This window comes from Narcine bancroftii, chromosome 1, assembly GCF_036971445.1.
Source record: "Narcine bancroftii isolate sNarBan1 chromosome 1, sNarBan1.hap1, whole genome shotgun sequence".
Taxonomy (NCBI): domain Eukaryota; kingdom Metazoa; phylum Chordata; class Chondrichthyes; order Torpediniformes; family Narcinidae; genus Narcine; species Narcine bancroftii.
This window is the reverse complement of record NC_091469.1, coordinates 383762531-383777494: the sequence shown is the minus strand read 5'-3', so window position 1 is coordinate 383777494 and position 14964 is coordinate 383762531. Positions and strand designations below refer to the sequence as shown.

General features: G+C 37.0%; 1 protein-coding gene across 5 annotated transcripts in view; it reads right to left on the bottom strand.

Annotated features, from left to right (window-relative positions):
- The window catches only part of nphp3 (nephronophthisis 3), a 153018-nt gene that overhangs the window by 84857 nt on the left and 53197 nt on the right, over positions 1-14964 (bottom strand). For all 5 annotated transcript variants that reach the window (XM_069913528.1, XM_069913529.1, XM_069913527.1 and 2 more), the window contains exons 8-9: positions 7521-7681; positions 156-312 (exon numbers count right to left, since the gene is read on the bottom strand). In XM_069913528.1, the coding sequence (XP_069769629.1) occupies positions 156-312; positions 7521-7681 (318 nt within the window). The remainder of the gene's footprint in view (positions 1-155; positions 313-7520; positions 7682-14964) is intronic.

Below are 14964 nucleotides of genomic sequence, written 5' to 3'. Positions count from 1 at the left end.
TTGTCAAAAGAATTTTTCCCAAAAACAGATGCCCTACGAAAACAAGTGCAAATGGAGGGAGACAGAAAATTACAATGTGCAATTAATTTTTCAAAAAAATTTAGAGCAGAATGAACAGCAAGACTTTATCTAGTGTTACTGATTCCATATACTACCTTTGCTCTTTGGGAATGGTCTGCATCAGATACTTTTCCAATCAAATGAAGTGCTACCTCTGAACTGCCATCAGTCTCTAGCAGTTTGTGGTATATAACCAAAGGTCTGGTCTCAGCATTCTTCAGGAAACATTCTTCACAGTCCTCTTCAATACACCTTCCGTGAACAGAATAAGCCAGTATCACAATTAAACTGAACACAGTTGAAAAAATCAACATTCAGGCAACACCCAACCCCAACCAACCAATTTTCCCCTGCAACCGCTGCAACCGTGTCTGCCTGTCCCGCATCGGACTTTTCAGCCACAAACGAGCCTGCAGCTGACGTGGACATTTACCCCCTCCATAAATCTTCGTCCGCGAAGCCAAGCCAAAGAAAGAGATATCCAAAAGTTGCATTTCCTGCATTAATTTAACCATAAATTTGGCTACTTTGTTCTTTTTGCTAGTCTTTTGTCCAGTTTTATCCATCTTTGAATCCAAATCAATATATTCTCCTGCATATTTACAATCTTCAAAAAAATATCTTGCATAAACTTTTGATCCTCTTCATTAGGTGCATATATATTGACCAAATTCCAGAGTTCTGAATATATCTGACACTTTATCATTACATATCTCCTTGCTGGATCTATTATTTCCTCCTCTATTTTGATTGGTACATTTTTATTGATTAATATCGCTACTCCTCTGGCTTTTGAATTATATGATGTTGCCGTTACATGCCCTACCCAGTCTCTCCTTAATTTATTGTGTTCCACTTCAGTTAGATGCGTTTCCTGCACGAATGCTATCTCTATTTTTCCTTTTTTCAGTAAATTTAATAGACTCTTCCTTTTGATTTGGTTATGTATTCCGTTAATATTTATTGTCATATAGTTCAACATGGCCATCTCATACTCTGTTTACATTTCATTTCCGCTTCCTCACCACCACCTTTTCCCTTCTGCCCATTTTCATTTCTCAGTTTTCCTTCTTGGAACTCAATGTATGACAACAATTCTAAAACATAAAATACTTCAACCACTCCCACATCTAAAATTCCCTTAACCCCACCCTCTCTGAGTTGCCCCTTGTCCCTTGATGGTCAACCACAACTCCCCTCTCCATTCAGACTGTGAACCCGTTCACAAGTGTCAACTAATTTCGCAGTGACTGTTGTTCTCTCCCACCCAACCCCCTCCAGAAAAGACTTTTATCTTCACATTAAAACAAAGCTCCCCCTCTTTTCTTCTCTTTTTTTTTTACCCCTCCTCTTTTTCTCCCCTTCTCCCTTACTTCCCTTTTCTTCCCTCCTTTAGGTCTTACTTATACATTATTTTTACTTCTTTATATGTAGTTTGTCATCATTCTTTGTTCTTGTTACATCTCTTCATCTCCCTTTCTGTCTTGCAGGCATTCTGCATATTCTCGTGCTTTCTCCGGATCCGAGAACAGTTTGTTTTGCTGCCCTGGGATAACTATTTTAAGCACCGCTGGATATCATAACATAAATTTATAGCCTTTTTTCCATAGGATCGATTTTGCTGTGTTAAAATCCTTCCTCTTCTTTAGGAGTTCAAAACTTATGTCTGGGTAGAAAAAAATGTTTTGACCTTTGTACTCCAGTGCTTTTTTGTCTTCTCTAATTTTATTCATTGCCTTCTCCAATATATTTTCTTTTGTCGTGTATCTCAGAAATTTTACTAAAACGGATCTTGGTTTTTGTTGTGACTGTGGTTTCGGAGCTAATGTTCTGTGTGCCCTTTCTATTTCCATTCCTTCCTGCATTTCCGGCATTCCCAGGACTTTTGGGATCCATTCTTTTATTAATTCTTTCATAGCTTTGCCTTCTTCATCTTACTTTAGGCCCACTATCTTTATATTGTTTCGCCTACTATAGTTTTCCATTATATCGATCTTCTGAGCTGTTTCTTTAACTTTTTGTCACTTTCTTCCAATTTTCTTTTAAGTCATTCACTTCCATTTCTACCGCCACTACACGTTCTTCCACATTTTCTAATCCTTTCCCTACATCTGTTATGCCAGCTCTATTCTACTCTCTTTTTCTTCTGTACTTTTCATTTTTCTTTTCATTTCACTAAATTCTAGTGTCAACCATTCTTTTAATGCTTTCATTTGTTCTTGAAAATTTTTTTTATCTATGTACTGTCCATTCATTTTACCTTCTATTCCTCTGTGCAGAGCTTGGTGTTCTTCTTCTTCTGTGTCTGCTCTTGGGTTTGTGTCTTCTACTTCTCTTCCTCATATCTATCTCTTCTGACTTTCTTGTTGAGCTGCTTGCCTCAGTTTGTTGGTTTTTTTTTCATGGCTTCTTGATGTTGGTCCTCTTCTTCTGGGCTAGTTATCCGTTGGGCCTCCTGCCTCTGTTTTTCTTTCTCATCCTTCCCTTTTCCATTGCTTTCCTTTTCTTCCAGCTGGGAGCCCTGCTCTCGGGCATCTCTCAGCTGTTCGTGCTGTGTAGGTTCACTCCACAGCTGGTCCCCCCTCCCATCGCTGTTCTCCTTTTCCTTGTTGTGTGTATTGCACAGCTCTGTTTGGCTCAGTGAGCCATTTTTGCAGTCCCGCGGTCGAGAGGTCGCGACCCTGTGGGGTCTCAACTAACCTCGAGGAGCGGGCTCCTCTGTCCACAGTGGGTCCCTGCTTTTTCGTGCAGGTAAGGCCTTCTCTTTTCTCTTCTGGCGCGTTTCCTTCTTTTGTTCCTGTTGTTTTTGGTTTTTCTTTCTTTAGTGCCATTTTTTCTACACCTTTATTTTTTAATTTGTTGTGTTTTGTGTATCTGGGGCTTTGCTTTTCCTTCACTTTTTTTTTATTTTCTGGAGAGGGCTGCTATTCTCCTACCGGCCACTACTCCATCACGTGACTCCTTGATAGTTCGCTTTGTTGAGCACCTTTGCCTGTCTGGTGCAGTAGTGGGGATCTCCCAGTGGCAACCTATTACAATTCCCTGCCTCATTCCCATGCCAACATGTCTGTCCATGGTCTCGAACACAGCCAAAGTATGACCTCCTGCAAATTGGAGGGACAGCACCTTGTATTCTGTCTCGGCACTCTCCAACCAGATGGCATTAGTATTGACTTTTCTGGTTTTCATTATCCATCCCTCCCCTCCCCCTCATCTCTCCCTTTCCCTATCCCCGTGACTCTTTTCCTCTAGCTTTTTCTTTCTCTCTCTATTTTCTGTCTCCTTTCCTCCAGCTCTGCATTCACTGAGCTATCATCCTGTCCCAATCATGTCTTAGCTTTTCTCTCCTGTCCTGAGTGTAGGCATCAAAATATAAAGAGAAAGATCAATGAGGTACATGTATGCTCAAGTAATGTCATTTAAATTTTTATTTCAATATTCCGTTTGAAAATTAGAAAGCCATTATTGAGCAATCAGAAAGAAGCATTCTCTGCAATTTGTTGAAACAATCATAGTGTGAGAGATGAGTAAAACTGATATAAAAATATGAAGATGAGGAAACTAGTATAGATATATGTGTAATGAATAAAGCCAGTATGAATAGGATAAGAATAGATATTAGAATGTAGGAAGTAAAGTTAGTCTGAATAAGATAAGGGTCTTCTAGCCTTTTAGACAGAATCAGCAAGTTCACAAGTATGAATAAGATAAGGATAGATAATAGAATGTAGAAAGTAAAGTTAGTCTGAATAGGATAAGGGTCTTCTAGCCTTAGACAGAATTAGCAAGTTCTGCATGTAAGAAGTTAGTCAGCCCTGAGAGTCAGGAAGGTGTGAATAAGGACAATGACATGATGGGACACCGACAGGATACCCCCTGATCCTCCAAGTTCACAGAAACAGCACGTAGGCAGACAGGATTGCCTAATGCCAAATTCATCCAGGAGGCAGAAGAATGTAAGGGGGAGGGATCTTCTATACTGAAATAAACTGTATAAAAGTTGGGTGAGCCCCAGTGTATGTGTGTATTCCCAGGGTAAGGGGAAGCACCCAACTTTGCATTGTTGTATAATAAATGTTCTTTGTTCTCAATTTTTGTCTCAAGCAATTTCTGTGAAGGTACTTCTTTTTTTAACAATAGGATGGCAAGTTTACACCAGCAAAATTTATTGCAAATGCAAACAAGTCTGATGTTAAAAATAGGAACTCAAGTCTGATACAAGATTTTTTTTAAACTTTATTATTTCTGTCCTTGAATTTGAAATGTTCATGGTAGAAATTATAATCAAGTCCAAAAAAAATCTGCTGGAGGAACTGAGCAGGCGGAGCAGCATCGGTGGGAGGAAAAGAACAGTCTTGAATTTTGATAAAAGACTCTGGCCTGAAACATTTTTTTTAAACTTTATTTAAAATTTTATGACATGAATAAAATAAAAATTACATTTAAAGAAATAATAAAAAATAAGATAATAAAAATTAGAATACTACATCATTAAACTACACAAATTAACCCCCCCAATAATTATAACACATTAATCATCTAATTTAAAATTAGTCCAACCCTCCCCCCAAAATAAAGAGTGAAGAATTAATTAACAATATTGTAAATAAAATAGAAAAAACCCCACTTACAAAAAAAGGATAAAACTTAACAACAAAAAAAATTACTAACAACAACAAAAATATCAATACTAAAATAATACCCTTAAACATATATTTAAATCAAACATAATACATGTATTTAACAAATGAAATCCACTTTAAAACTAAGTTCAAATATTAAAATCATATATCAACCACATATCTGTTATTCAAAAAAAATCATAATTAATAATACATAAATACAGAATTTCCATTAATACCAAGTTTCCTTTATAATTCATCGAGAGAACAAAAACATCCCTTAGAAAAACAATCAGATAAACTTTTTATTCCCTTCCCCTCCCCTTATAAAAAAAAGAAAAAAAAGTTCAAACTCTTATAAAATTCTCCATATTCTTCATTTATAACATCTTCAAAATTCTCTATCGAAATTAACTTAATTTTATTAAACTCTTCTCCCTCAATGTATTTTTACTTAATTTTCTTCTTTTTCTTCTTATCACCTTTCCCCTCATCTTCCTCTTCATCTAATTCAACATCCTCAATTTTTGACTTATTATCTTCTGTGACATCATCCTCTTAAAAAAGAAAAAAGAGAAAACCCCCCCCCAAAAAAAAGAGAAAAAAAAGGAGAGAAAAAAACCTCATAATTCCCCCTCAATTACAATCAGAAAACAAAAAGAGTTAAAAAAAAATTATTTATTTAAAAAATAATAATAATAAAAAAACCTTCACTTCTTAACCCAAAAATTAAAAAGAAAAAAGAAAAAAGAAGACAGGTCGGAGGTCACAACTACCTCCTCCTGTTTAAACCGCCCAAAGCGGTAACTCCCCAAAATATTGGGTGTGAGATAACTCACAGGTAGCTGATGACTTCTGGAAACTAGTGCCCACCCAGTTCCCTCTCCCAACTCCCATTTAATTAAACTATCATCATTATTTAAACTATTTAAACTCTTCTCAAAAAAAAGATAAAAGATTTATTTTTTTAAATCAACGTTACCACTTCGGTCACCATTGCTTCCATTTCTTTTAAAAAACTGGATCCCACCTTACATCTCTACTCTCTTTGGAGACCTTGAAGGACTACATCGTTCCTGAAACTGCATGATTGGTAGAGACTGAGCAAAGTCCATAACGTCTTTAGGATTGTCAAAGAATTTTGGCTAATTTCCATCCTAAAAAATCTTCAGTACTGTAGAATACCTGAATGTTCCCTTATGTCTTTTTTTCCACAACCGTTCTTTCACAGAATTAAATTCGCGTCGTTGAAACATAATTTCTTGACTCAAATCTTGATAGAAGAAAACAGGATTATTCTGAACCATCAAAGGAGATCTATTTTGCTGGGCATTTCTAATAGCCGTGCATAAAATTGTCTCTCTGTCACAATAGTTTAAACAACGGATCAAAACAGATCTTGGATTCTGTCTTGAAAAAGATTTTCTTCTTAAACTCTATAAGCACGTTCCAGTATTAAACCTTCAGGGAATTTATCCTGTCCTAACACTCATGGAATCCATTCAGTAAAAAATTTTCTTGGATCTGGTCCTTCTATGCCTTCTAGCAAACCAACAATTTTCACGTTGTTCCGTCTAGATTGATTCTCCAAATAATCAACCTTTTTTGGTAAATTTTTATTTTGGATCTGCAATGTTTCAATTATTCTATTTTCATCTTGCAGTTGATCCTGTGCATCGACTAAACCTTGATCACACATTTCAAATCTTTCAATGGTTTCAAGCTTAAAAGCTCCATTAATGATTTCCGCCATCGCATTAATCTTGGAAATAAACAGGTTCACAAAATTAGCTAAGTGACTCGATACAGAATATATCTTATCTTCAAGATCCTTAACAGACATTTCAACAGAAGTAGATTCAGGCATAATGGGGTCTTGCTGTTCCTTAGAGACCATGGGATCTTCTGTCCCTTCCCTTAATTTAATATCTTTTCTAGCAGTTTGACTTCGTATAAAAATCCCTCTCAAAGTCCCCCCAGCAATGCCAGGAGACTGAAGATCAGGGTTATCTTTAAGCCAAATCTCTTTAATCATCTTCACTGAATCGATGTCTGGAAAAACCGTTGTAATTGAAGATGCATTTTGCAGCGCCACCACTATAGCAGTCGAATGACAACTCTTTAACTCTCCAGCTGGTGGCGCCCCAGCTGATTCAACTGTTAAAGCCTCAGCAACAACACCTGCAGTGGCCACCGTGCGAAACACTGGCACCCGTCCAGCCCCTTGTTCTGAAAGCTGTTGAATGCGACCTTCAGAGAGCCTCACTGGCTTAAAACGAAGCTTCAATGCCGAAATCTGCACGTCCTCCTCTGGATCCATTCTACGTTGAGTCCTGGCTTCTTGTAAACAAGTAGGCTCAGACAATTTCGGAAAATGTAGTTTTTTAACAGTTTGTTGATATTTTCTTTTACCTCATTTTTTGCATATAAACCATTAGGCACTAATCCAACACCTCTTATTATTTATAAACTTTTAAAAGAACTTTAACGGGCACTTAAAGACAAAACAATAAATCAGAGTCAGGAGAGGTCTGGAAGACACGTCTGTTCCCTACGCCATCTTGCCACGCCCCCCTGGCCTGAAACATTGACAAGTTATTTTCTCCCACTGATGCTGCTCGACCACACCCAGAAGATTGATCTTTGCTCCAGATTCCAGCATCTACAGTCTCCATTATAATTAAATGGTTGTGGAATGCATTTATGCCAAATTCCTGTTATCTCAATGTAGGCTTAAAATTATAATAACACAAAACAAAGAGAAATTGGGTATGAGCAAACTGAACCTACGCAATCAATGAAAATCATTTTTTTCCGTGGTTGCAGAAATACCCTTACCTGGGCAAAGCAGAGGTCAGGAAGAAAAGACATAAGGAACTTTTCTCAATTTCACACCTCCTTTCCATTATGCACTGATCTGAGTTCTCCACAGGGAAATGTACAATAAGAAAAAAGTGCCCGAGATTCTCACAAATAGTTTGCAGTTTTGGCATGTACTCCTATAAACAACAGAAGACATTATGATTTAAAAAATTAAACTTCAGGATAACAGTAAATTAATGGTACTCATTTGTGGAAATTTGCTAGATAGGTTGAGAGGTTGATATAATGTGTTGGCATGTCTGCCTAAGTCCTTATCATGGCCATGCCCCCAGAAAAAGGAAAGTTAGCAGAGCTAGGATTTTTCTCTTTGGAGCGACAAAGGATGAGCAGTTACTTAATAGAGGTATAAAAGAACATGAGAGGCTTAGATAGGATGGACAGCCAGCATCTTTTTTCTGGGGCAATAATAGCAAATACCTGTTTAACTTGAGTGGAGGAAAGTTTCGGAAAGATGTCAAAGATAAGTTGTTTTCACAGACAGTGGTGAGTGCAGAATGTATTGCCGGGGTGGTGGTGGAGGATGGGACAATAGGGACATTCAAAAGACTCTTTGATAGGCACATTGATACAAGAAATATAGAGGGTTATGCATGTGAGGTAGGGAAAAATTAGATTGTTGTGAGTAGGTTTACTTAGGTTGGCACAACATCATGGGCTAAAATGCCTGTACTGTGCTGTTATGCTCTATGTTCTAAATGATGGTGGGTGATGAGTTTATCATAAACAAATATAATGTACAAATGCAATTGAATACTTGTTTTCTTCAGCTAGGTAGGTATGCAAAATGCACAATCAATAATCAAATTAACATAATGCACAAGAGGAAAAATGGGATAATAAATATAAAAGGATAAATAGATAAATATTCACAGTTGCAGCAGTACAAAACATAGTGTCCATTTTAACAGTGCAGATCTTTGAATGTCTTAGACTCATGTTACATGGTCTCAGACTTGTGGCATCTATTCTTAATAGGGACCACAGCACATTTAAGGGTGCCTCAAACTTGAATTATAAAATATTTTTTATGTTTTTAAGTAGTAGGGATGAGAAAAATATGGAATAAATCAACTATACTTGACTATTTCACAGGAAAGGGGCCCATAAACTTTAAGCAGAGTCCTAAGGGGGCAAAGACCAAAAAAAGGTTAAAATTGGCTGGACTAGAGAACTTAATTGATGAATGAGGAAGAATCCAACACACAACTATACATGGCACCACCAAGTGTTTGGCCTCTGGAGAAACAAAACAAACCATCTGCTAAAGTAGTTTACTGTGACAGTTTTGGCTTGTAATTTATGCTAGACCTGATAGTTGAAGGTCATTGAATGTTAATTACAATGTTAGTTATGTTAGAATGTCATGTCACCCACTGCTGAATATGAAGTTTATGGATTCAAGATGCACTCAAGAAATTCTAGTATTAAAAAATGAGGCTGGCAATGAAGGAAATATATATCACTCAGGTGAACTGTTTTAACAAAGATTTCATCTGCTTTCTGGGTGGACATTAAGGTATTACTCTGAAGAGCAGGAGAGTCATCATTTGCATCCTTGCTAATATTTATCTCTCAACCAACATAATTAAAAACAGACCATCAGATGATTATCATATTGCTGTTTTGGGGAATTTATTCTGCATGAATTCTACCATATTTCATGTGTGACAACAGTGTCAACCTTTCCAGTACTATGGATGAAAGGGTATATGTCCTGCAATCCTTTCATTGAAAGTGAACTCTTTTCCTCAATTATTATCCATACACTGCACTTTCCAATATTGATTATATTAAGTTAAACGGGGAAGTCTGCAGAAGCTACAATTGTAGTACAATACATAAAAAGTCCAGCACACAGCACCTATAGGAAGGAAAAGGGATATTACCAATATTTTTGGCTGAACCCTTCATCAAAGCATGAGCCAAAAGCAGGCAGGCCTTTGTTTCCCTAGCCTTCACAGACCTACAGCATTAGCACATCTATCAACTCGGCAGATGGAATCAAAGCATACTGCTCAGATCAGAAAAAAAAAATAGATATTGTTGATAAAAAGTATTATGTAATTCCTCCTTGGTATGTGTGGAGTGTATAACACTAAAATGGAAAATGCAGGATTGCTAGAGAAGATGGCTGTTTCCAAAATGTGTGCTTCAGCAAAGGGTCACAAGAGATAAGAGATTATAAACAGAAGGGATAGAAGAGGGCTGAGAAAAGAATTATATTAAGTTTTTGAAGGTATAAAATGTAAAATTTAAATGTGAAATTCCTCCTAATTGTGTGACATGCAGACAGTCTTGTGTGATAACAGTGAACTAACAAACCTGGATAGGTTCATAGAAACAGGATATCGAAAGAACTGATAAGAGGGAAAGCTGGAGCTCACAACAGAATATCTGAAGAAACTATAAGAAAGATTCAGTAAATTAGGACAAGGCCCCATTAAGAAAAATTGACACAATTGATGAGAAAGCTGCAGATTTTGATCAAAAAGGGGCTATTCAGACTTCATCTGAGACTTGGAATTGTACGAAGTGATAAGTGTAAGTGCTAACAGGCTGACACAAGAGACAGAAAGAGAGAAGGGCCTGTACTATGCATTAGTGTTCTATGTTCTAGAGGGACAGGAGAAAAAAGGCAGCAAAATCAGTGATTCCCATATAATTGATAAGTAGTTTCTTTGTGCACTTTGTTAAGCATTTGATGTGTGGGGGGGTGGGGGGAAGATGTCAAGTGATGCCATAAGAAGCACCATGCAATCTACCACGAGATTAATTGAAAAAAATATCATATTAAGATAAGTTAACTACTTTAAAGTTCATTTAAAATGATGAACAGAAGAAAAAGAGATGTCGCCAAAAAAAGAAGACTTCAAAAGCAACAACTACGAAAAAATTGGAAGAAAAAAAAGAGAGAAATTGGGCCTACCTTGTCGAAGAAGCAGGCCTCTGAAGTCTTCTCCGTATCCGCCAGCGAAGACCCTGATGAGGGACCTTCCTCCGGAGCCCTTTTCACGGCGCCCCATAAAGATGGTGCCGGAAGGAAAATTAAAACTGTATCACGCATGCGTAAGAAGTCGAGCATGCGCGCTACAGAAGAAAAAAAACGGAATCACTTAAAGGAGAAGTCTGGCACTTCAACTTCTGAACAAGAAGGTAACACTTCTCCAGTGGAGGAGGCTTCAGAAGAGTATGACAGTGATGAAGAAATGACAAGCTCAGAAGAGGAACGATTTAAAAGCAAGAAAAAGATTTTTAAGAAAGAAATTAGTAAAATTGAAACTAAAATAGATGGACTTTCTGAAACTTTGGAGAATAATTTTAAACTGTTAACTGCAGAAGTGAAGCAAGTTAAAACAGATTTGACAAAGGTGATAAATAATGTTTCACAGACACTTGATAAATTGGAAAATAAAATTCAAGTTGTTCATGAAGAGGTACAATGCATTGAAGAGAGGTCTAATATGAATGAAGATACGATGTCCAGTTTGATCTCTATTAATATAAAACTGTTGGAGAAAGTTGATATTTTGGAAAATTATAGTAGAACTGCATTGGGTGGGTCACGTCTCCAGAATGGAGGACCATTGCTTTCCCAAGATTGTGTTATATGGCGAGCTCTCCACTGGCCACCGAGACAGAGGTACACCAAAGAAGAGGTACAAAGGACTGCTTAAAGAAATCTCTTGGTGCCTGCCACATTGACCACCGCCAGTGGGCTGATATCACCTCCAACCATGCATCTTGGCGCCTCACAGTTCGACGGGCAGCAACCTCCTTTGAAGAAGACTGCAGAGCCCACCTCACTGACAAAAGACAAAGGAGGAAAAACCCAACACCCAACCCCAACCAATCAATTTTCCCTTGCAACCACTGCAACCGTGCCTGCCTGTCCCGCATCGGACTTGTCAGTCACCAACGAACCTGCAGCAGACGTGGACATACCCCTCCATAAATCTTCATCCGCGTAGCCAAGCCAAAGAAGAAGAAGAAAGAAAGTAGAAGAAATAATGTTAAAATTGTGGGAATGTCTGAAGACAAAGAAGGAAAGATGTGATTTGTTTTTTTCAAGAATGAATACTGAAGATATTTGGAAAAGAACATTTTGAGGATAAGATTTTAATTGTGAGAGCTCATAGAGCTTTGAGACCAAAACCGGGTCTAAGCCAGAGACCCCGATCTATCCTTGTTAGATTTTTGAACTACCAGGATAGAGAGAGGTTTCTTGGTCTCGTGATGAGAAGAGCTAGAGAATACTTTGAGTTATGAAGGGAATAAGATTTTTTTAAAAATCCAGGTTTGAGTCAAAATCTATTGAAGAAAAGGAGAGAATTTAATCCAGTTAAGAAAGTTTTATATAAGGTTATAGATTTGCCTTGCGTTATTCAGCTACTTTGAAAATATTTGTACCAGATCAACAGAATGTGATTTTTACAAGCCATATACAAGCTGGCATTGTTTGGCCTGGAAGTCAGCCTGAAGAAAACTGAGGTCCTCCATCAGCCAGCTCCCCACCATGACTACCAGCCCCCCCACATCTCCATCGGGCACACAAAACTCAAAACGGTCAACCAGTTTACCTATCTCGGCTGCACCATTTCATCAGATGCAAGGATCGACAATGAGATAGACAACAGACTCGCCAAGGCAAATAGTGCCTTTGGAAGACTACACAAAAGAGTCTGGAAAAACAACCAACTGAAAAACCTCACAAAGATAAGCGTATACAGAGCCGTTGTCATACCCACACTCCTGTTCAGCTCCGAATCATGGGTCCTCTACCGGCACCACCTACGGCTCCTAGAACGCTTCCACCAGCGTTGTCTCCGCTCCATCCTCAACATCCATTGGAGCGCTTTCATCCCTAGCGTCGAGGTGCTCGAGATGGCAGAGGTCGACAGCATCGAGTCCACGCTGCTGAAGATCCAGCTGCGCTGGATGGGTCACGTCTCCAGAATGGAGGACCATCGCCTTCCCAAGATCGTATTATATGGCGAGCTCTCCACTGGCCACCGTGACAGAGGTGCACCAAAGAAAAGGTACAAGGACTGCCTAAAGAAATCTCTTGGTGCCTGCCACATTGACCACCGCCAGTGGGCTGATAACGCCTCAAACCGTGCATCTTGGCGCCTCACAGTTTGGCGGGCAGCAACCTCCTTTGAAGAAGACTGCAGAGCCCACCTCACTGACAAAAGGCAAAGGAGGAAAAACCCAACACCCAACCCCAACCAACCAATTTTCCCCTGCAACCGCTGCAACCTTGTCTGCCTGTCCAGCATCGGACTTGTCAGCCACAAACGAGCCTGCAGCTGACGTGGACTTTTTACCCCCTCCATAAATCTTCGTCCGCGAAGCCAAGCCAAAGAAATACAAGCTGAAGAGTAGCTGAGAATCTGTCTAAAATTCAAGTAACAGAGGGCACTGATTGTTGCAATGAAGTTGATGTATAAAGAGAGAGAGTGTTATCCTACTTTCTTTTCTCTTTTTTCTTCTCCTTGATGGATAAAGAATTCTTATATTGGATGGAATTGTTGGTTAGATAAAAAGTTTTTAATTCCCGCGGAGGTCAGAAAATGTGTTTGTTTGATTTCTGGCGGCCACGTGTTTTTGTGGTCGCGTAAAATGGAGGGTGGTAGTGCTACTTTTTCTAGCACTTGTGGAGGGATTTTTGTTTTACTTTTCTTTTTTCTTCCTTTCTTTTTAGTAATTAATTATGATGTACTTCTTCTGAATAATTTTGATGCTTTTGGATTGCAGATGATGACATTCAGGATCAAATTAATTTGTGGGATTCTTCCTGGATAGGAGTGATAGAAAGGAACTTTGTAAATTTATAAATAAGGAAAATGAATAAAGCAGTTAAGACTATGAGTTTTAATATTTAATGTTCTTAAAGGAAAAATAAAAAGAAAGAACATTTTGTCTTATATATCACTTTTTTACAAGAGACTCATTTAACTGATAAAGAACATTTAAAATTAAAAAGAGATTAGGTAGATCAGATCTTCATTTAATTCTAAAGATAGAGTGGTCATTTTATTTAAGAAAAATCTGCCAGTTAAAATTCAAAATGTGATAACAGATCCAGCTGGTCGACGTATAATAGTAAATTGTCAAATATTTTCAGAGGAATGTTAAATATATATGTACCAAACATAGATGATGAAAAATTTATAAAAGATACTTTTCTGAATTTAGCAGATGTTCATGAAAATATTTTAGAAGGAGCAGATCTTGATTTTTGTTTGGATTCTTTATTGGATAAATCATCAAGAACAAAAGTTAAATCTAAAGCAGCTAAAACATTGTTATTTTTTTCATGAAGGATTAAAAAAATTAATTAATATATATGGAGAAGGATACATCCTAAAGACAGGGATTTTTCTTTTTTATTCTAATTCATTTGATACACATTCTAGAATTGATTTTTTTTTGCTTTCAGCTGAAAATTAATGAAGAGTTTTGAATATTGAGTATAAAACAAGAACCTGATCATTCTCAATTGATGATTGAATTGGGATTTGCAGAAACACAACACTCAGTATATAGTTGGAGATTAAATTCTTTATTGAAAAGAGAAGATTTTTGTTCTTTTATAAGACAACATATAGAATTGTTTTGTGGTACAAGATTACATTCAACAGAATATGAGTTTATTATCTGGGATGTGTTAAAAGCTTACTTATGAGGACAAATTATAAGCTATATTTCAAAAATTAAAAGGAGCATATGAAAGATATAGATAAATTAGAAAAAGAAATAAGAGCGTTAGAAAAAGAAATTAAAAAATCACCTTCAGAGAATAAATAAAAGTTTAGTTAATAAGAAATTACAATATAATACAATGCTTACATCTTTTGTTCATTCCACATGGTCTTGTTCAAAGGTTAAACCTTTTTGGATTTCCATTAGTAAGTTTTTACAATGAATTATGGGTATTGTATTTCCATTAAATCCTGAATTATTGTTGATGGGAAATTTTGAGAATATAACTCCTAAACTATCTTTATCATATTTTCCAATTGAAATTTGTTAAATTAGTTTTGGTAATACGAAGGAAATGTATTGCTTTTACATGGAAATCAGAAATTTCATTAACATTAGGAAGATGGCATACAGAGATTCAAAGTTGTATCCCTTTAGAAAAAAATTACATATAATTTGAAGGGTAAATATTCTGTATTTTTAAAAGTTTGGAGCCTGTATGCTCGAATAATGGGATTAAAATTATAAATAGTTTCTTTGAATCCTCCAAATCGATGAAGTTTTCCCTGAAAATGAGTAAGGGCTTTATTAGAAAAATATTTTCTTTGAGATCCTTTAGCATCCTTCCAAGCAATCCAAATAAATATGTTATTATGTATATTAGATTTGGGTTTTAGTTTAGTGGGGTTAGTAAGGG